General features: G+C 40.8%; 1 protein-coding gene across 2 annotated transcripts in view; it reads right to left on the bottom strand.

Moving 5' to 3' along the window:
- PLXNB2 (plexin B2) overlaps nt 1-23,319 on the bottom strand; it is a 252,062-nt gene that overhangs the window by 53,730 nt on the left and 175,013 nt on the right. For both annotated transcript variants that reach the window (XM_005146097.3, XM_031046334.2), the window contains exons 6-15: nt 22,759-22,941; nt 20,182-20,304; nt 16,375-16,475; nt 14,097-14,223; nt 12,216-12,366; nt 9,779-9,893; nt 8,954-9,056; nt 8,385-8,486; nt 4,712-4,804; nt 3,439-3,520 (exon numbers count right to left, since the gene is read on the bottom strand). In XM_005146097.3, the coding sequence (XP_005146154.2) occupies nt 3,439-3,520; nt 4,712-4,804; nt 8,385-8,486; nt 8,954-9,056; nt 9,779-9,893; nt 12,216-12,366; nt 14,097-14,223; nt 16,375-16,475; nt 20,182-20,304; nt 22,759-22,941 (1,180 nt within the window). The remainder of the gene's footprint in view (nt 1-3,438; nt 3,521-4,711; nt 4,805-8,384; nt 8,487-8,953; nt 9,057-9,778; nt 9,894-12,215; nt 12,367-14,096; nt 14,224-16,374; nt 16,476-20,181; nt 20,305-22,758; nt 22,942-23,319) is intronic.

The raw sequence follows: 23,319 nt of genomic DNA, 5'->3' as shown, positions 1-23,319 counted from the left end.
CTTAGATAACAGCGGCAGCAGCAGCTTTTAAAATCTAATTCTAAGTGGCTACCATGTCAGATTTCTACTGAAATGAAGAACTAAAATGAGAATGCTGCTTTTCCATTATTTTGTAACAGTGCTTATTTCCCTGCTAGGCATGAACAGTATTATAGATGCGCCAAACCTGGATACAGTCTCTCTGACAGTTGCATGACAGTACATAACCTCATAAGGACAGTTTTTCTCTAAATGTTGCATATTTCAAAGCCTCAGTGTTCAGTTTCACAGGAAGTCTTTAATAGAATAACATGGTTTTATTCTTTCCCTTACACTAAATGCCATGATGAAGCTTGGTTTTAACCCTTCTTACATTTAATCAGCACATCCACTTGATTTCAGATAGCTTTACCAGCACAAACTCAGCTGACACATCACTGAAGGTGTATGCAAAACAGAGGGACTTTGGTATTTGTAACAACAAATCAATGAGAAAGAACATCCATTTGATTCAACTCCTATCTTGAATTCTCAAGGAATCAATGAGCACAAAGCAGGAGGAGCATAATTTCCCTCATACACTGAGCATGTTGATACGGAAGTCACTGAGGAGCAAGCATAACCCAAGCAATATTTTCAACAGTTTGTGTGTTAACTCTTCACTTTGTATGTTGGATGTGAACACAGTGCTGAGGAAAAGCCCTCACTCATCTATGCTGCAAATTGCTTTTGAAGGAACCAGATTGCTTTCTTAATCCAGCACTCTGAAAGGCTGCTAGTGTACAGGAACTTGAGCAGGTGACATTGTTAAACAAATCCTTCACTTGCCTTCCTAAACCCTCATTTCCTACCCACACTGCTCCATGACCTCCTGGTATGGCATGGGAACATGCTTACTGAATTACTTCATTATCTTCCATCAGCTGGACAGGGATTTTCATCCCACCCCTCAGTAAACAATGCCAGCACTGCAACATCTTGATGTCCCTCACATCCAGTTGCACAAAGGTAACAGAGAAAGCTATGGCCTTAATACATTAAACACCCCCATGCTAACTGATCAGCTTATTAAACGTACCAGCAGCAAGCCACTCATTAGCTTCAGACTCTTATCCATCACCTTGAGATACCAGCTGTGAAATCATTGATAAAAAGGACAAAGGATGAAAGGGATATATTGGATTTCATACTGGTCAGAACCCCTGATGGTGTGAGATGTAAAAATGCTATCATAACTTAGCATTCACTAAGTGTACAAAGAAAGAGTTCTTTCACCAGCAGGTTCAAAGGTGCTTCTCAGCAGCAATCAGATACCCAAAGCCAATTCTTTTCAAGATGTATAAAACCACGCTCTGGATTTCATATGACAAGGAAATTTAAAAGAAGGAGATAATCTGGATTAAAAAAAATCCCTTTTATACCAAAAAAGAGATATTTGCTGACAATGTTTTCAATTTCCCTCTTGCAAGGGTTCTATATTTCAATTTGCATGATAACATTTCTTTAATAATTCAGCTACTTCTTTTTTTTTTTTTTTTCAGTATTTTTCCCAGTCTTGGAAAAAAGATGTTTAGAACATTTGGTCAAAAATTCTGCAGTTCTAAACACCACTGCCTTTGAAATGGAAATCGAGACAGTGTGAGATTGTAATATGACTTCCCTGTAACATTCATGCCAGGTCCTCTTTTAAGTGCTTTCAACACTGCACACAGAGCCATAGGGAAAATCTTCTAAAAACATATTTTTATGCTACCAATAAGAAAAGGAATAAATTTAAATATTGTACAGATGGAAAAATATGGTCTGAAGACTTAGTCTACAGGGGAAACTACTTGGGGACAGTATTAGTTTTCCTGATGTTAATTCGTCACACAAGTAACAAGTGTGTTGCCTCACAGTAACTGTAAACTCCAGTTCAAAGAAGCTTAAGTAGGTCCCAGCTTCTAGGTACTGCTCCAATGGTTTTGATGGGATTTTCCTCAGCTTAGCTCAGGACTAGGCTCACAGACATAGTTGCTTCTGTGTTGTATGTTGAAATAAATAAGTAAACGTGTATTTACAAAGGAATTTATATTGGAGACTAAGTCTTTGTGTTATATAAAACACATAATATACTTCTTTTTGCCATAGAAATGAATAAATAAAGTCGAGCTGAAAGCACACTGGATGTTTCCATGTATTGCTGGCTGCCAGCAGACATAGAGACTAGAGAACCTGTCTGAGATGAGACACAGCTGAAAGTAGAGATTTCTGGTGATGTCCCTACGGGCAACAGTGAGAAGGATCCCCTTTCTGCTGTTGGAAAGTGAAAGTTCATTGGGGAAGGAAAATGGTCATTGAAAAAAATTAAAAAATCAAACTACTTAAGTTCACTGGAACTGTGACACTTTCTTTGCTTTTAAGTTTGCTCTTCAGAGCACAGCAAGTTTGCAAATCATAGAATCATAGAACAGTTTGGGTTGGAAGGAATCTTTAAAAGTCATCAAGATCAGCTCCCTGTAACAAGCAGGGACATCTTCAACTAGATCAGGTTGCTCAGAGCCCCATCCAGCTGGACCTTGAATGTTTCCAGGAATGGGGCACCTACAGACTCTCTGGGCAAGCTGTTTCTGTGTTTCTTGGTGACAAGTTTCTTCCTTATATCTAGTCTAAATGTCCCCTCTTCTACTTTAAAACCATTACCCCTTGTCCTATAGCAAAAGGACCTGTTAAAAAGTTTGTCCCACATCATTCTTACAGAATCATAAGCCCTTTTAAGTATTGAAAAGGTTTCCCTAGGTTTCCCCAGAGCCTCCTCTTCTCCAGGCTGAACATCCCCAACTCTCTCAGCCTGTCTTCATAGAACAGGTGCTCCAGCCCTATGATCATCTTCGTGGCCCTCCTTTGGACCTGCTCCAACAGGTCCACATGTTACTTAGAACTCCATTGCTGAACACAGAACTCCAGGTGAGTTCTCACAAGAGCAGAGCGGCAGAATCACTTCCCTCAACCTGCTGGTCACACTTCTTTTGATGCAGCCCAGCACGCATTGGCTTTCTGGGCTGCAAATGCACGCTGCTGGCTCATGTTGAGCTTCTAGTCAACCAATATCCCCAAGTCCTTCCCCTCAGAGCTGCTCTCAATACACTCTCCTCCAAGCCTGTATTTGTGCTTGGGATTGCCCTAAGCCACATCCAGAGCCTTGCACTTGGCCTTGTTGAGCATCATGAGTTTGTCACTGGCTCACCTCTCAAGCCTTTCAAGGCCCCTCTGGATGGCACCCCTTCCCTCCATCTTGGTGTCATCAGCAAACTTGTTGGCAACACTGATATTTAATTAAGGAGTTTAGTCTTAATAACGTCTGAACTGTCAGATTTGTTTCACCCAAACCAGTAAAACCAACAAAGGTAACATTCACATTAAGAAGGCATAGATTACGTACCCTAATTAACCTCCCTGTAATCCCATATTTATGCTTACCCATCAGTTTGCTGTCAATCTTGACCTTATCTGTTCTTATGGATAAGTTAAGTTGTAGAGTCTCATTTGCACTGTAGGAGAACTGGAAAAAAATGACAAAATAGATATATGTACCTTTATTTGGCAAAGTTAACTTCATGTGTTTTCTATGATTCTCAATAATCATAACTGTGAAGGTTTTAGAAACTATCCCAAAACATTATGGTCTTCTTTTTTTTATCTAGTTCAAATACATTTATAGAAAAATGATTTAATGAACCTAATCCTTCACAGTCAGAATTATCAAGTTCCAAGGGACAGCAATATCTGAATATTCACTTTTCATGAAGTTCATTTACATTTGGTTATGAGTATTGAAGCTGCAAAGGTACTGTTTATATTCAGTAAGTATAGCTGCTGATCCTGCTGAGTTCTCCCTTCCCACACCATCGGGTCCCATTACTTCTGTGGACATGGTAGGCTCGCGACACATGGAGGGGAAATCTCTTGCATCTTTTACAGTGCAACCCCCTCATTATTGCCAAAGCGCAAGGTTCACATGCTCCAAGACATGAGCTTCTGCTCGTGTTGAAAGACAGAAGTAACAACAACTGGTGGGAAGGGAAAAGAGCAAAGAAAAATACAATGGCTTTATAAAGCAAATGCTTTGTGGTATGCTCAAATGCTGCATAAATGCTATTAGTTTTCAAAACTGTTATTAAGCTTGTAAGACATTAAGGTTAAAATCAGCATAACATCTGTGAGTCCAACTTGGAGCTTGGTAAATAGACTATTTACTTAAAAATACTATTTCCTTTCTGTGTCGAATAAACCAGAGTGAAAAAAAATGTAGCTTTTATGTAGCCAAACAACGTACTGATATCGTTCCCATTTTTACAGATGAAAAATAGGAAAGATAATGAGTTTGAGTGTGAAGGGAGAAAGCTCTAAGATCTCAACTTTTATGCTCTATGGTTTCAACAGGTTGCATAAAAAGTGAAGAACAGAAGAGTAATGTTCTTGAATTTCTCCAGAGACAGTTCAATGAATCCATGGATTTCATAGGTAGAGAAATCAAGGAGAAAGATTGGAGTCTTTAAGGGGAGATCCCAGGAACTCTGAGCCAAAGCTGCTGCCTTTGACTGCTGCTGCCAAAGGAGAACCTCCATCAGAGGTGATTTTCTTCTCCGAGAGAAAATAATAGTACCTGTATATTTTTGGACACATGTGGACACTGGAACAGGACTATAAGAACAAAATATATTTGGTAGATGAATCGTATTTGTGCATTTACCTCTTTACTCATGAATGAAAATATTCCTTCCTCTGATTCATCAACAGGAGCTTCAAATTCAAACTGGCTGTTTCCAACCACAAATTTTTTATCCTATGGAAGAGAAAAGTTCAGCTTAGACCTTGTGTATCATCACAAAGCATAATAAAATATCACCAGGCAATATCCTGTTCAGCACTGGAAGTAATAAGACCAAAGGGAGAAAGGCTAACCAGTTTAAGTCATCTTCTAAAACAAAGCAGTGAAACACTGAGCCAATGCAATCTGCTACTTTGCTGCACTCCTCCAAGTTTCAGTAATGGTGGCAGCACCAAGCAGTACAAATAAAGCATGACATATCTAGCATTCCATTTTAGGGAGCAAGAGTAAAAAGCCAAGGGATGTGAATATTGGATGGCTTCACACATCAGATGTGTTATTAACAGAGATATGTGAGTTCTGCCCTTTAAGGTTTTCTCTGTAGGGATCCTGGGAAGAGCAGGAATGCACGAATTGTGTGGAAAACTGGAATGAAGGTCTCTCAGATCCTCCTGGCTTTGTTTCCCTTGCCTCACTACAACTCCAGCTGTGATTTCACAGGACAGTCTTTGATGGCAGCACCAGCTTAAGAATATTCCTGCCTCATAGACACCTTCATCCCCTTCTCTTCTCCCTAGGCCCTGAATCCATTCATTCCTGCCTTTAGGCTGCATACAGACCTGTGCTGCACTGAAAAAACTCTCAGCTCAGCTGTTTTGTGATTCAATTGACAAAGACAAATCCAAACAGGAAAATCTTTGGAGGTCTAATAAGGTTATCTTGATAGTGGTACATCTCTCTCTTCTACTGTGCCAATCTTTCGAGGACACAGCTGGAGAATGCCTCTCAGAAGTTGCATGCAATATGACTGATCAGTACTAACCTTTCCTCTCTTGTTTTGGATGAGGCTATGCCTAAGAGAAAGACAGAGGGGCAGAAAAACAATCAACAGCTTCTCCTCTTTTAGACTATTTCCAACCAGTGGAAGTCCTCACAAGGAGATTTATTCATTGTACCATAGATGTTCACAAGTTAAGTGGGGCATAAAAACCTTGTAAGCTAACTCCTCTATGCTCAGTTCTGCATTAGCGGTTTTAGAAGCCATCCACCCCTTCTACTCACTGAGAAAGACCAAACCTTCACTGCTAATCTACCTAGAAACAGAGATGCTTATATGCACAATACAGACTAGTGTACTTAGTCACCCAGGATAAGGTAGGTCATGCATTGCTTTTTTAAGCAAAACACAGATTAAACTAAGATTATAGAGCCAGCAGTTCAGACTGACAACGTAACATTCATTTTTGCTTTCTCTAAGCAAGGATTTAGGCAAGGAAAATAGGAGGAAAGTGTATATATACCAATGTCCTAATCAATAAAGACCATAAATATGCTCATAGTTTCATGACTGCTTGCTCCAAGCACACTGCAATGCCCAGCATATCCTGTTGTAAAATCATTCCACATGAGAAGCCAAATGCTATTTTGCATTTGGGTTGCAGGCTAAGCCCTACAAAATGTCTATCCATGGCTTCTCCTGAACCACTCTGCCCTCACAGAGGTGTTTACCAAAGTAGGTTATGCCCTTACTCAAACGAACTTCCAGTAACCAAAGTTATTGTTTCAGATAGCATGCCCCCACAGGCACGAGTGCCTGTACGATTACAACTATTTCATGCCTTGTCTGTTTTCACATATACTTAGAGGTCTGTGTATACAGCTGTAGTCACTGTGTGTGCCTATTCAAGTCCTGGCACTGAAGGCATTATTATATTGGATTAAAAAGTGCCCCTCTGTACCAGGATATATGGAACCGCTCCCATGACAGAGATGACATTCCCACATGGCTTTCACCTAAAAAAAAATATTGTGACATCATGGGACACCTATTGATCCACAACCTTTCCAGCCTAGGTCCTATGCATTCATCTGACTACTTACAGCAACCTGAATTCCACTTAAGCCCTCCCAGTTCCATGTTAAATAAGTGCATACTAGGTCTGGTCTGTAGACAAACTGTTAAACATTGCTACCCATGACAAAGTATTCAATCCACAGGATGTGTCTCTGCCTTTGTTAAATATAATTGATACCTCCCAGGAAAAAAGAAAGGAGAGAAGCTTTTTCATTCCCTTTTCTCTACCAGTAGTTCAGAAAGATTAAAGAGCTTATTCAATGATAAAATGATAAAACAGATACAGGAGATTATGGGTTCCTGCTGATGTTTCTCCTCCTTGGAGGAAAAGGGTCCTCTAGAAGTCAAATTCAGCACATCTAGATTATTCATCTGCCCTGAATTTGTTCTCAAGAGAGAATGGGCCCTTCCACTTATATCAAACGAGCAGGGAAAGATTTTCATCTTGTGCAGAAAAACAGCTCTTCACAATGTTAAACAAAAGAAATGTGATGTGAGTACATTTTCTGGAATACTTTTCTATTTTTACCAAACAGAGCTGTGGCCTAAGACAAGTGCTGTGTGCATCATCTTGCACACAGCCAGGCATCCTATCAGGGACAGGTCCTGGCATCTTGGAGAACAGACTAAATTTACCAAATTGCTTTTCTTTGTTTACACATATTTTAAGGTCTTCAAGCAGCAACATTTGTTTTTGAACACATCTATTTATAGATGTGCATGATCTTGATATATCAAGCGTAGTGATATACAGCATGATCTTCACATGACTGTAGTGCTTAAGGATTGCTTTTTACCTTTCTCTCCAGACCTGTTTACCCTTTTCCATCCCTTGGCGGGTGTAGCAGAGGTGATAGAAGGACTTTGTAAGCTATAAAGTACTTGAGTTTGGCAAAGGGAAAAAAAAACCAACCCTCAAAGAACAAGAGCCTTCTTTCCCTTGATAGATGGCTGCTAGCTAAAGCAATCGATGCAGTCTCCAGCATATCTGTCATCAATTCACATTTACACAAAGACAACACAGAAACAAACAATAGAAACGAAGAACAATACTTGAGCTCACCTAAAGAGCTTCATTTTTATCAAGGTAACAATGACATTTTATGCATTTCTAAGTTATATAACAATTTTAAGTTGGGGTCAAACTCTTGACTTCTTAGGAGCTTTATAATTTACTTTCTGGAAGCAAATAGTGAGAAAGAGAACCCTTTGCTGCAGCTGAGAAAATACCAGATCTTCTGGTTTGATGGTTACACACATACACAAAAGAAAAAAAGGTGAAAACCTGTTTTGTCCAAACTAAGAAACATTTAATTTCTGAGTGCATTTTTTGTTTGAAAAGCGAAAACTGAATTAAGCACACTGAGTGATTTTATTCTAGAACAAAAATAAAAGTGAATATTTCAATAGAAAAAAGGCAAGAATCAGTCACAATTCCTAAATCCTCGTTTTATTAGATAAAAAGTAATTGTCAAGTGTTCCAGTTGGTCCAACTTTCATTCTTAAACACCCCCTGCCTTATATCTAGTAGCTAAAATATTTTGTCCAGCTCTGATTCTGTCTTGGTGATAACTCTACCACAGTAACCAATATTGTATCAAACTTGAAAGTGTAGCTCTTTCCCTTCTTTAGAAACAATTACAAGCAGAATCTCCAAGGAACACAAACTAATGCTTTAGGGGTGTGGCTGCAGTTTAAGTGGAATCCAAATGACAGCTGGTTTTGAATTAATCCACTTACCTGATAATAAGCTAGATGTCTTCCCTCAAAAGACACTGCTGTTCGGTACTCCATTGGTATTATTGGAGGGTTTGGGTTTAGAAACTGAGGGCATTCTTCTTCCTGGGGAGAGAAACATTTTATGTTATTCCAAATAAAAAGTCTTATCACAACAAGCTCCAATGGCCTTCGGACAATGGAATGATTGTTCTGAAGAACTTCATGCTTAAAATACAGTGACAGATTTGATTACACCCTTTCAAATTAGACATGCTAAAAATGACTGCAGCACATGTCAAAGCTGTGGGTGATTATCTTTCCCAGCCTTGAAATCCTGTTCCTCCCATTGAAGCAAAATAGTAAAAGGAACAAAAATATCCTTTCAGGAGTTATTCAGTCTCACTGCCCCTCCTCAATCACACCCTTAAATTCCCACCTCCGCACTGTCACTAAAAAAAACCCCTCCTTACACTTCTGGAGTTAACTTTAGAATCATTATTAAATCTCTAATTCAACCAACTGATGTGAGAGGAAAAGAACAATAAATATTTCACTAATAAAAACCTAATAAACATATTTTTAAACATTACCATATTTTGTTTAATCACATCCTGCACTGAAGAGGACTCTTCACAGATATGTCTCTTCCAGTCCCACTGGCAATTCCATCTATTGCTTGCACAGGAATAGCATCTACAAATATAACATGATAGTCATGACAAACCGACGAGCTTCTTCCCCCCATTGACAAAAAAAGTAAATGAAATTCCATCTATATTCATGGAGGGTAGACAAATCTGTTACAGCATCCTTACTATATTAAGCTGAAAACTTCATAGTAATAACAGCTCAAGAACCCCAGGAAGATATTTTCTCTCTTCAGTATTTAAGCAAGGATCAGAAATCTTTGAGATCAAGCCTGAGAGGTCTAGATATTATCTTGACTGATCTTCACACATGAGGGTGAACAAAGCGGGATTTGGGTTGGCTGCACCTGCCCTTGGGCAGCAACATCTCAAGCAGGGCAAATGACAGGGGCAGGGGCAGCTTTGACTGTCCTGTTTGAAAACACGACAACCCAAAGCACCAATCTGCCATTTGTGGGAACAAGTAGCTAAGCAGATGTCCACCTGTGGATACATTACCAGCTATAGAAATGGCAACCCAAGGAACTGGCCTTTAATGATACATTCCATGAATATTCATATTCCTTGATGTATGTTACCGAATCACCTAGGGCCCTTCAGCCATTTTTAAACTCCATTAAAATGTAAGAAAAAGGATTTGGACAGTGGCAAATTGAGAGTGCCAAAAGCTTAATTATGAAATGATTGAGTAACTCAGCAGCCAGTTACCTGAAACACCATGCTACAGGCCCTAAACCTAAACCTAAGTTAAGAAGCTGAAATACTTACGGCTGATTTTCAAAAAGATTCATTGCTTCTTCACAGTCATAAAAAGGGTAAGTATGTGATGCAAAAAATATCTTGTTCTTTCCAAAGGTTAACTGAAGTGGAACTGAAACATGATCTATCACAGAAGGAAAATATCAAAGTAGTTATTGAATTCTTGAGCTGAATGATACAATGATAATACTTTTATTATTTTACAGGACATAACCAAATATTTAACTACAGCGTTGACACTCTGGATCTCATGACCTGTTACACTTTAGATATACAAGCTCTGTTTTGTCTTTTTAAGCTTTACAAATTTTTTGGCACATACTTGTCAGAACAAAAACACAGATGGGATAAAGGGAAGAAGCAAAATTACAGAATAGCTTTGTTTTATGGAAGTGTTTCTCAGTGGTGCTATCGTCATGCTAGAATTCTAGAGTCTGGAAGAGCAAGGAAAACTGAGTAGGGAGATAATTGAACACAGATGAAAACTGGCACAAGAACAGTCATTTTAAATAAAACAGTTTCTTAAATATGAATATGTCTGCATGTAAAATTACCTCTTTCATTTGTGGATTAAAACCATCGTCATATGAATTAAAGCAAGTGATCTTTGTGGTTAATGCTCTACGGTGCCTGCAATACTAAGTTACCGCAGGCACCATGATCTTCAGTTTACCATACATGATTTCTCCACAAATGTACCTCTTGTCTAGATTATTGCTGAACCAGGAGTGGAAAATTTATCTTCAGAAACTGGTGCTTTCGTCAGTGAAGCTCTTTGAAATACCTTTTGCAGAAGTCATTAAGCCCATGTGACAAACTATTTCACAAGCTATTGAGCAATTTCAAACTCTGCTTTCCCTGAACAGGTTCTTGGAAGGCCATCAGCTGCTTGGCTGGAAGTCACCTTTGCCTGCACTGGATCCCCTGAATATTTCAGACTGGTAGGAATGCCAGGGTATTTCCTAGCAATGGGACTGTGAAAAAACATCCTTGCTCTCTAGCAGTGCCTTATTCCTTCTGGAACCAAACACTATTAAAGTAACTCAGACTTTTTCAAACTCAGCAGGGTTTCTTAAAAGTAAGTGGATGGCTCAAGACTTTTTGTCACATGCTGCCAGGAACCACTGTCTGTGTTTATAACTGTCTGCCTTCTGCTGAAGTGTCTGCCAAACTTCTGAGTATCTTTATATTGCTTTTGAACATCCTTTAAAATGGACCCCTGTGCAACCAACCCAGACAGGCATATTATTTCTGTTTGACTTGATTACTCTAATGCCATCCCTGACAGACTTCTAGTCTTACATTTGATGCTGGAAGATGTGAAGATGTCATGTTTACCAACCTCGTCCCTTTATGTCCCGCTTTACAAAATATTTAGGGAACGTGAACTTGCCCTAAATAACCTAGTGCTGCTTGAACAGCTAGCATAATCTGGTGCTGTGACACATCCCAGTTGGTTTAAAACTCAGGAGGGAGATTTTAACATCATTAGTCTTGCTGCAGCTAAACCTGGATTTCAGACCTGTTTCAGACTAGAGAGAATTAAAACTTATCTTAAAAAGTGCTTCCAAGTACTGCACTGACAGTTCATGGCTGTTGTGATACATACAAAAGGGTACCCTTGTGATACATATTAAGGGTAACTCTGCGAGCTGCAAGAGCACCTGTTTGTTGGTTTGCCTTTTTTTTCTTTTATCTATTTGTTTGTTTTAAATAAATGGTGCTGTGTAACCAGTTTTATCCCATGTCTTTATGCATCAAGATGTAAGAACTTAAAGCATGATTAAAGCACTATCTAGGAAATAGCACAAGAATTGTGGTTGCAATAGACCTTAAGCGTATAATCAGTGGTTCAGAACAATGATACAACCTTTAATTACATAGTCACATATTTTTCCACTGGACTTACTAATGCAGAAGCTGGAGGGCACACATTAGAAGGGGCAGAAAGCTTTATGAGAGAAAGGACAACCTTGTGACTTGGACCAGAAAACAAGCCACTGACTAGAGTCTGCTGACTAGAGCAAAACTAAGGCATCAGAGATGAAAAACGTCACATCTGAAGCACATATGCAGCTCTTCTGGCCCCACCACTCGAGAGTGATTAGGTTAAGATTAGAGTAGCAGGGGTTTGTTTATTTGGAACAGAGGACAGCATCTCTCAGTCTCTGCATATAAGCCTCTGCCAAGCTCCTGTTTCAGGTTCCTGGTAGAAATACAGGGAATACTACAGCTTGTAAATACAGTACTGGGAAAGGTTTCAGCAAATCTTTTGAAAAAAAAAAAAAAGAAAAGTTTGAACAGAGAGTTAGCAATTGACTATTTGGGGAGAGGGACTAGAAGAAGTAAAATACTTGTATGCAGCTCATATAAGAACATCACATTAGAAGCAGCAGGTTATGTTCTTTCCTCTTATTATACGTGGAGGGTAGCAATATTTCTTTACCTTGGTGTTTCGGTGTTGGAGGAATTATATCAGGTGGATCACAGATAATAATCCCTTCTTTTAACCGAGCATAATGTGTTGTTTCACCAAACGTACACAAGACCTGGTCACTCTCAGTCAAAGTTGGCAATGGACTTACAGTCAGTTCCACCTGGAAACAAAACGTATAAAGGGTAACATGTCTGAAGGAAATGAGTTAAGGCCCAGTGAGATTTATGGCCAGAGGATTTCGACTGCCCTGTTCTTTTTGGCAAGCAGAAACATTTTGGCCAGTATCACATAAGTTGGTTCTCATTTTCAGTTTTTATTTATTCCCACCTGCTAATCTTTTCTTCTTACACCTTTACTAATTGTTCCAGACTGGCTCTATGCTGAATTAGACTGGTACAAAAACCTCTCGTCCTGTTAATGCATTAGATCAGAACAAAAGAGTTTGTACAGACACACCTAAACCCTTTTATTGTTGTCCTCAGTATCCAGTTTAGCAACAGTAAACAGAGTGGCTAACACTTAAATCCTGACAAACTTAATTAAAATTATATTAACTTAGGTGTTACTGGTGAATAATGAAATGAAGGGTGGATGGGCTGGAAAAACCGGAGCTTGAAAGGGCTGAACAGAAAAGCGGCTTCTTCAAGGCTTCTTGCCTACATGCAAGAAACCCACTGAGTTCTATAATGAAAAAGGATTTCTAAATGATGGTGAGATCTTAACGTCCTCAAGGAAAGTGTTGATAATGAGTGCACATGAGAAATTAAAAGCAAAAAACAACCCAGGAAACTTAGTAAGGAAAGAAGAAAAATATGGAAATGAAATTTTGCATGTTGGCCTTGATATGATGCTTAAGGTGTGCTAATTATACACTATAACTTCTTCCATTTTGTACTGCTACTAGAAATGACAATCATCCCTTTCTTTCTGAAACTGACCCAACTTTATGATTTGCAGTGAACTTTGGTGAGTAAAGGCATCATGAGGGGACAGTGGCATCAGTGCTGTTACAGGCAGCCTGTAAAAGCTCATTTGAAGTTGAGTTTGGTTTTGGGGTATTTTGGCCTCAGGTGCTGATATGAGACATGGGAGACTTGTCAACACAAACTGACAAGATGTGGACTAAAAGAAGGTGTGAAATTTAAGTAGACTAGTTACATTCTACCAACACTTTTGTTCAACATAGAAATGGCCTTAACACAATGCTGTTTACATCAGTTAGGAAAGGAATGAAAGTGACTTGAGTGAAAGTCTCTTGCTTTATGATTCATAGGGATTAAAAGCCAGTTTACTGATTTTACTTGCTGAGCAGTCCAGGAAGTCCTCAGTCTGCACTGGCATGCTTCATTTGGAGTTAAAGCAAGCTATGACACCCTAGTTACACTGAACACTCAGTTTTGTTGCCACAGAGTTGTTTTGCACGCTGAATTTACCTTCTCCATGTACCCAGACTGACTTTGCTGTGTAGGCAAATCCACTGCTGAAAGCAACAGCTTATGGCTTCACTGCTTACTTAAGTTTATGCTCAAGTAAGCTGAAAGGGCAGTGTGAAATCTCCCCTATCAATTACTTTTTATGGGTTATACAACATTGTGCAACACTTTCATAATATTCAGATGAAGTGTAAGTGCTTTATGATCCATACTAGTGCATCATTTTTGGTTTACAGAGAAGGGCAAAAAATGCATTTCTCAGAAGAAAACATAATCTGCAACCTGCAAAAACAGTGGGCAAGAAAGAGCACTGTGAGAAGCAGCAGAGATTCAGATACCCAAAACACTTCCCTCTTCCTATTTTCCACTGTACACAAAAAAATGAAGGTATTCACCACCCTGGCAGTCACATCAATGTGCTTTAAGAACATGTAGGGAAAGCAATTTCTTGTCATACCTTAGTAGGGGCTCTGCGACTCATGTTTAGAGGGTTTGCACTAATGATAGTCATACATGTGCCACTTGGGCTCCACAGCCAGTGGTTCTCCTTGTCGGCTGTTTCACAGTCTGCCTTCTTCGTGCATCTGACAAAACAGGAACAGAAACCAAAGCAAAGCAATATTATAGCTGGACTCTGCTTTCTCTGAACCATGCAATAATTTCAGGACTAGAGCCTGAAATTACAATACAAGATGACTGGGAATTTGCTTTAATATTGATTATTCAGGTTGCTATTAGAAAATTTTTAACAGAATAAGGGGTGGAATAAGTATTGATCTCAGATGTCAAAAGCAAGTGGGGAAACATACTATTTTGGACACCACCCTGGATTAGACAAGCCAAATGCATACAGACACTGTAATATTCAGCACATAAGCCATCAGGCAATGGAGCCATTGCCTGATTATCTGAAACCAGGCTGATTAATCCTCATTGCAGCATACAACAAAGTCCTGAATGAGTGGGAACAGCCTGTTTTTCCCCGCAGGTCAAGTGGCAGACACCTATGTGTTGCCAATGCTAGGACATCCCACTCATGGGAGCAGACCCTCTTACAGGTACCCAAGCCTGAGGAGGGCTCCTGTGAAACAGTAGCATTATAAATGCTGCTTTCGTAGTCAGTTTTCCTTAGCTGCTGCCCCTATTGGAGACTGCTCTCTGCCAGGGCACGGCTACCATTATGGGAAGACAAAAGTAGTTGTGCAGCCCCACCAAAAATAGTGGGAGATTTTCCCTGCTCAAGTACTGGAAGGACAGAAAAAAGTGATGCTGCACTGCAGAAGCAGCATGTGTGGTTGGAAAAGCTTGTTGAAGTGTGTGTGGGGACAGCCTCATGCATATTCTTTCCATTCTGTGCAAAGTTTAGGAGAAAAAGCTGAAGGATCTCTGGCTGTTGCAGCAGGAGTCTATTAACTCATCAGGGGCTTCAACCCAGGGCAGTTGCTGCACAGTTCTGATAATGCTACCCTTAAATATACCATTTACAAAGAGTCTACATTCATGTAGCATATCCCTAAACACACTATTAAGCACTGTGTGTGATCACGAGATAGAATGTGCTGCAGATGAGAAAAATATTAGAAATCCAACATTTTTTCCTCCCCATTGGAAATAAATACTAGCAAATGCAAAAATTCATGTTTGCCTGTTCTCAAGACCATTCATACTTTGAGATATTGAGGTCAGTGATCATATCAGAAACCTGAAGGGAAATCTTGGAAAAATTGCCTTCCGTATGATATATGACACGGCCTTCAACTCCCAGCAGCCCAGGAGGAGTTCAAGGTGCATATTCTGAATCCCCAGGTTTCATTCACAGCAACTGAAACCCAGGCTGAAGCTACAGTGTATCACATAAACCTGCATGCACCACAGAAGTTTCTCGGCAGAGCTCCATATTATGCTACCCATCAGGCTGACAGGTAACTTAATGTGATAGTTCACATTTTCAGACAGAAAGCTAGAAGCCTGAAATTCGTCTGCATTCTATAATTAAATAGCCCCTTTGTTCCAACAGCAAGTACTTAGAACACAAATTTCCAGCCACTCATGCCAAGGGGTTAATTAACTCAGTAGCCAAAAAGAGCTGCAGGACTGCTTTTCCCTCTCGCCACTCCAATCAGTGCAGAGTGCAAAAAAGAGACATACCAGAGTTGCTCAGTGCTGTCCTACTTTACATGTGTTTGAATATTAATTCAGTTAACCTCTGTAGGTAGTCAGCCAAATGCCACTTTCTGCTCTTCTGCGTTAGGTGAGGGTTCAGTGTAGCTACAGGTCTTGATAGATGGATGTTTATATATAGAAAACTAGCATTTGAGCTCTATATTTCAGACATGAACAGATTTTTCTTTTATGTTCTTTTTTACACTTTCCTGCTCTACTTAAAATATATGCTATAGTTTTTTATTTTAAATAGGGAGCACTCTTAATTTCTGGGAGGACATTTGACCATACAGTTCAGAGAGCGATAACACATCAGTTAGAAGATGCACACTGATTTTCAGTACCAGCAGCAAAGTATGTATTCTCCTAAACTAAACAAATCTGCAGAAGTCAAGAAGTTGTGTGCACGGAAGAATGATACCAGTGTCTGTGTGATAATATTATACCCCTATCAGGAGTGTAAGGCTGCGTACAAAGAGCTGGGATCACTACACTGAGCAGTAGCCCACAGCATGTGTCAGAATCTAAGCTATTCCACTGCCTGTACCCAGGAAATCCCCAGCAGCACTCACCTGCCCTCTCTGACACACCAGCCGCAGTACGGATCCCTCGCTTGAGTGCACTTCTCACAGTCTGAATATTTGTGGCAGTCCTGCACAGGCAGCCGATGCACCTGGAGAACCCAAAGGAAGGCAAACTGTAACAGATCTGAAGAGGGCACAAGGAGACTGAATGCTTGTGGACAGGGTTGTACAGTGCCATGGCAGCAGAAGACTTGGCCCTGTATTATTATGATCAGAGCTCAGCCTGAGTTTAAGAAAATACATACAAAACTAGAGTCTGGTTATTTTCCCCTTAAAAGAGCCCAAGTATACACATTTAACCTGCTTTTTTCTAATATTATCTTATCTCTCTTCAAAGTAACACTGTTATAATCAAGAATCACAAGCAAGTCTTACAAAAATTAAGCTTTTCAGTTCCTCCAGTTACTTCTGAAAATCTGCATTACAGCAGTCACTGCAGGACAGACACTGCATCAAGAGTGCTCTGAATTCAAGAAACAGCTACTGCAGGACAGATACTTTCAAAAGGCAGACTAGGCACTGGCTAGACCATTTTTTAGTGGAGTATCTTCCCTCTGTATCACTAGCATGGACATAAATTATTTGGAAATGTGACCATCAGTGGCACTTTTAGCCAGAAGGCATTTCAGAAAGTCTGCAAGCATGAGAGCGCCAAGGGTACTTTGGGTTACTGCACTGCTCTGTGCCTAACACTCACCAACCCTCCACCACGCAATACATTCATGAGAGAAAATGGAAATAATTATGACAGGAAGCAGCGGGGAAAAGAGCATCAACAGTCCTCATGTTTTGGTCCCCCAGCAAGTATATAGCTTCTGGTTTTGATTTCCTTTGGTGCTGAGAATAAACAAGTTTGTCCCTCTTTGATGCACAGAAAAAGGAGCCAGCACACAACCACCCCTTTTAGTTACACTGCTGAAATGATGCTAAAGAAGAATGGGACAGACATCTTCCTGTTGTTGAGTATGGTTTAAAGCGTGTGAAAAGTATAGAAACAGTAACTCTGAAATGTAGCCTTTCTTTTTTCTACCTTATATCCTCTCATTTAAGACAACTGGCAATTACGAAACTACTTTGGCAGTCTGAGTTTGGCATTTTCTTTCACATTCTAAGAGTTCAGTCTGACTCAGTGAAGGAAAAATGTCAATATTGGGTAGTTTTCTGGCATTTATTAATACAGAGGTTTACTTTTTCAGCATTCTCCCACAGATTCTTACCTAGCTGAAGCTGAGTTACTGGCACTCTGCTTCACTAACTGGTACCCACGAGTAATTTAATATCCAGTGAATGGCTTTCTTATGACAAAGTATTTATTCCATAATTCTGGCAGGCAGAAACAAGCCCCAGAGATTGCCATCTCTGCAAGTTTTATATAAACTTAATGGATTAAAAAAATAAAAGGAAAAGCAGTTCCATTTACAGCCAGCTTCAAACTGCACAGAAACTAATTTTAGAGATTTTCTAATTGGCACTCTTAATCAAAAAGAGTGGTAAAAGCCAAAACAAACAAACAAGCTGGTGATCGTGGTGACTGCCACAGGCTTCTGCTTTCCTCCCACTATGGTACGTACCGTAGGAATTTGGGATCCTACCAGTGATGTTCACTTGTAATGAATCAGCATGAGCACGGCAGGGGTGGTACACTCCTTTCCAAGTCCCCCAAGAAGCTGCCAGAGCTTTCTCCTGCTCTCTGCCCAGCTCTGGGAACAGAGCAGGGAGGAGAGGGCTGACTTTTGAAAGCATTTGCTCCAAGCCACCTACTGCTACTGACAGAGCAGCAGAAGCTAGGAGGAGAAGAGGGAGGAGAAGTGAAAAAGGAAAGCAAGAGCTAATTTCTCACTATGGCTCTTAACCTCCCTATCATTCTCCCCTGTATTTCTCTCAATTTGATTTCTTTTTAAAAGCTGTTTCAAGTTATCACCCACCACATCATCACTTTCACTTTGCTCAAGTGCTTACAGAGCCCAAGCAGTTAATTTCCAAATGCTGAGGCAGCCTGCATCTGCCAGGTAGCTTAGCAGTAAGCATGCCTATCAGCAATGCTAGCTTGCCCTTATTGTTTACCTTATTTTAAATATCTCTAAACCATTTTAACTACAGAGTGGGGTTCTGATATCTCTATTCCCACAACTTCCAGCCATGCTTAACCCAGAAGAACACATTTCAGCATTTGTTCTTTCCCCCTTGCTTATGTCTCCCAGCTCTGAAGGCCTCCATTCTCCTCCTGTCTGTCTGCTTCTAAAAGGGGGAGGGACTGCTCATTGTAACTAACTCCTGGAGATGACAGTAATGTAATGTCTTTACAGAGCTCCCAACTCCAGTTATTCATATTTAAGCTGAACAGGTTTTGTAGAAGAAAACTATTATTGGCATTATTGAGAAATTGCAGTGTTGTTAGAGCTACTGGGAAAAGCTTGAATTGAAATCCTTTCCTTGGCGGACATTCACCACTTTCTAAATTTAAACATTTTAAGAGATGGAATTATTGTTTTGCAAATTTTCTCTCAAAAGTATGTGTGTGGCCTTCCTAAATTCTACCAGTCCGAACAGTCTGTCACCAGAACACCTCTCCTCCTTCAAGGGTGCTGCCATCTCTTATGCTGCTCAGTGGCTCAGGTGGGGACCACAGGACCTTTTAAGCGACATGCTAGCTTGTCAAGTGGGGTGCCAACCCCAGGTTGGCACAAAAGCCAACCCAGGCTTTTGTAGACAACACTTAAGTTTGGGATTCTGTTCCAAATCTGAGCAAAAGCCCAAAGAGAAGCATCAACTACTCCAAAAAGAAAACCAAACAAAAAACCAAACCAACAAAAACAAACAGTAACCTCTCCTATAAACTGTCATGTTTTTAAATGCTTTATCAGTTGCTTATCTGGCACTTTTTCCAATGTGGTTTCTAGTCTGAAAATCTTCAGCTAGAATATAACATTCTTGCCGTAGGGGTTCATATTAATCCCTTTATAAAACAGAGAGCATTCTTATTGCATTGTTTTCCCCAGATTTTCTCCTTTCACAGCCCCTCCTCATTTCCCCAAGTTAGTGCTGTGGAGTGTTTCCCACGTCCCATTCCATGTCACTGTCAATGCTGCAGATGGTTGCAGGCTGTTACCTCCCCTGTACTGGAGAGCTGCTGAACCACATGCTTGAGGTTAGCAGCTCCAGCCACCACAGAGAAGTGTCAAAGAGGGCGACAGCTGGAGGTGAAGGAGAAATCCAGCATCCCTTTCATCTCCTACTTGCTTTTTTCTTCCTTTTTTTACAAACCTCCATTGTCTCACCTGCCAGCACAGAGAAGGGGAACCTAGAAGAGACTGCCTGTGCCTCTTGTAGGGGAAGTCTGGTCTTTCCTTCTGCACTCACTAACCAGCAGAAACTTGAACAAAAGTGTCTCCAAAAGCTGTAATTCTCTATTGCTTCTTAGTCTTTGACAGCAAAACCCATGAAAACTCCTGGTGGCTTTGCAGATGTAAATGCTGTCAACATCCAAAATCCTAAAGTACTCCCAATAAGGACTGATGGCAGCTAGAGCATTCACCAGTGCCCCATGGACACCACAGTGAGCACTGGGGCTCCTTGACTCTGTGTGACATGCTGGTGCGAAACATCTCAACTACACACTTCTCACAGACAGCATAAGAGAGCTTCAGGTGTGAACTCACTTTCCATTTTTAATTGAGCTGGGGGAGTCTCACCAAATGGGGGGACTTCCAGGAACAACTGAGAAATGTACAAATCTCAGGTAAAGATGCAGAGAAAGTGAAAATAGACCTGGTCCTTACTGCAAGCAGGACATACCTTGTCTGTGGTCATCACGTACAGATTTTCTTGGGTTTGGTCAAGGACCAGGTCATTCTTTATAGGTTTGTTCAGTTCAATAGTAAGAGAGCTGTACTCAGTTGCAGTGGATGACAGGAACACCTATGTCATGGAAGAAAGAAAGTTAGTTAATTCTGCTTATTTCACACACACCCCCTCCCCCCCCCCCCCCCCCCCCCCCAGTATCATTATATCTGGCTATTGTGGTAAAAGACAACAAAAGGTGCTTCTACAAATACATTGACAACAGGAGAGCTAAGGAGAACCTTCATCCTTTATGGCATGTGGGGGGAAAATCAGTGCCAAGGGATGAAGAAAAGGCTGAGGTACTTAGTGCCTTCTTTGCCTCAGTCTTTACTGGTAAGATCAGTTGTCCTCTGGGTACCCAGTGCCCTGAGAAGGAAGACAGGGATGGGGAGGAGAATGAAGCACCCATAATCCAAGGAGAGAAATGGTCAGTGACCTGCTACACTGCTTAGACACACAAAGGTCTATGGAGCTGGGTGGGAATCACTGAGGGAGCTGCTGCAAGTGCTCACCAAACCACTTCCAATCATTCATCAGCTGTCCTGGCTAACTGGGGAGGTCCCAGTTGATGGGAGTTTAGCGAATGTGATGCCCATCTACAAGAAGGGTCAGGAGGATCTGAGGAACTACAGGCCTGTCAGTCTGACCTCAGTGCTGGGGAGTGGTACAGAGCTCATCAGCTTGTGTGTCACCATGCTGCACATACAGGACAACCAAACAAATGGGCCCCATCAGCATGACTTTATGAAAGGCAGGCCCCATATGACTAACTTGTTCCTTTATGACAAGGCAACCTGCCTAGTTGATGAGCGAAATGCTGTGGATATTGTCTACTTAGACTTTAGTGAAGCCTTTAACACTGTTTCCTACAGCATTCTCCTGGATAATCTACGTGCTCATGGCTTGGACAGGCATAGTCTTCACTGGGTAAAAAAACTGTCTGGATGGCCAGGCCTAAAGAGTGGCAGTGAATGGAGCTAAATCCATTCTGGTGTTTGGTCACAAGTGGTGCTCCCCGAGGCTCAGTAGTTGGGCCAGTTCTGTATCAATGCTCTGGACAAGGGGATCGAGTGCACCTTCACTAAGTTTGCAGATGACACCAAGTTGGGCAGGAGTGTTGATCTGCTGGAGGGTAGGAAGGCTCTGCAGAAGGATCTGGAGAGGCTGGATCAATGGGCCAAGGCCAACTGTATAAGGCTCAATAAGGCTCAGTGCCGAGTCCTGCACTTGGGTCACAACAACCTCACGCAATGCTACAGGCTTGACGAAGAGTGGTTGGAAATCTGCCTGGTGGAAAAGGACCTGGGGATACTGGTCAACAGCGGCTGAGTATAAGCCAGCTTGCACCCAGGTGGCCAAGAAGGCCAACAACATCCTGGCGTGTATCAGAGATAAAGTGGCCAGCAGGACCAGGGAAGGGATCATCCCCCGTACTCGGCATTGGTGAAGTCACACCCTGAATACTGTGCTCAGTTCTGGCCCCTCACTGCAATAAAGACATCGAGGTGCATGTTCAAAGAACAGCAATGAAGCTGCTGAAATTTATTCACAAGGAGGGCTGTCAAGCTTTGGAACAGGCTGCACAGGGAAGTGGTGAAGTCACCACCCCTGGAGGTATTTAAAAGACATGTAGACATGGCACGTATGTTTTGATGGGACTTGGCAATCCCAGGTTTATGGTTGGACTTGGTGATCTTAAAGGCTTTTTCCAACCTAAATGGTACTATGATTAACGAAAATCCTGTGTTTACTCAAGTTCACAAATTCACATTAGGGAAATCATTTTCATTTGAAGTAAATGGCATCAAAAGCAAAAAGCAAAGCACCAAACTCATGAAAAGAAAGTGCTTGCTGCTGGCAAGAGCTAATGTTTTGGGTTTTTTTGTAAGTAGTGATTTATTTTAGTGCAGTAAAATTAAAATTCTCTACTCAGAGGTTTTGCACTTGAAGGCGTTCAAATTTGTTGTCTTCTCTTATGGTAACCAACAGTTTCAGCTTCAAATTTCATAGTGGTACATGGCCATAGCTCCTCTTCAAACAAAATAAGGTTTTTGCTGTTGCAGTCTGGACATTTTGACACCCAAACACGTGAACCCTTGGGCCTCACACCTTGCAGTCAGAATTTAGCAGAGCTCCAGCTTGGGCTTTGTACTGCCATATCTACCCACTGAATGGCCAGAATGATTATAAAACAAAAACTGTTCTTAAACTAGTATGGGCTTGAATAGAGATAAGGCTAGAGCAGCTGTTAGATTACCTAAGGCTGTTTATTTAGGGCTCTCAGTAGGTAAGTAATCCTTTGGGAAAAGTGCCATTCAGGGATGCTAATTCAATCTGTGTATCGGATAGCTGAGGTACATCAGAAATAACGTGGTTTTTCACTGAAATTAAAAATGCCTCTAAGCTCTAAGAGAATTTGCTCCTTGTATGTGATCTTATAAGTGCCATTTACTTTCAGAGTAAAGTATGCTATCTCTACAGTTTGTGAGCTTTTAAACACCTTCCAGGCTTTTAAGTCCAATTTGTTACCTTAAGGATTTTACCATCCGACGTTCCCAGGAATGCCACAGTATGCCCATTCTCCACAGCCACAGTGACAGCTGTGAGATTCATCCCTTCTTTTTGCAGTACCGGCTTCTCTACAACACCATTCTTACTTCCCAAAAGGTACGGCAAGTGTTCGGAGCCACAGGGGAAATTTTTGCTTGCATTCTAATAAGGAATAGCAATACAGAGAGATGTTAAACATTCAGATCACTAATTCCTAGCTAAGAATGGAGTGCAAGCCTATTACCAGTCTGTATAATACCCCTCAGAAATAGAAGAGTGGAAAGAGAGAAATGGATTGTCTGGCCATTTTCCCCCAGCCAACAGGCAGCACTCAGAAAGCAGCCTGCTAATTGCAAACTGCTTCAATGCTTTCACTTCTCAGATGACAAGGGGGAAAGATTTTTTTTCTTTCTATTTCATTGCAGCAGCACAGTTTAAAAAGTAACCAGTTTGTTTAATTAAAATGAACGTGTCCTACAAATTGGGTTGACTAGTTTTGTGTTGAAGACATTTCTTATAGTGCTGTTTTGTTTCTTAATT

The sequence above is a fragment of the Melopsittacus undulatus genome, chromosome 5 (assembly GCF_012275295.1).
Source record: "Melopsittacus undulatus isolate bMelUnd1 chromosome 5, bMelUnd1.mat.Z, whole genome shotgun sequence".
In the NCBI taxonomy this organism is placed as follows: domain Eukaryota; kingdom Metazoa; phylum Chordata; class Aves; order Psittaciformes; family Psittaculidae; genus Melopsittacus; species Melopsittacus undulatus.
This window is presented reverse-complemented; position numbering and strand designations above follow the sequence as displayed.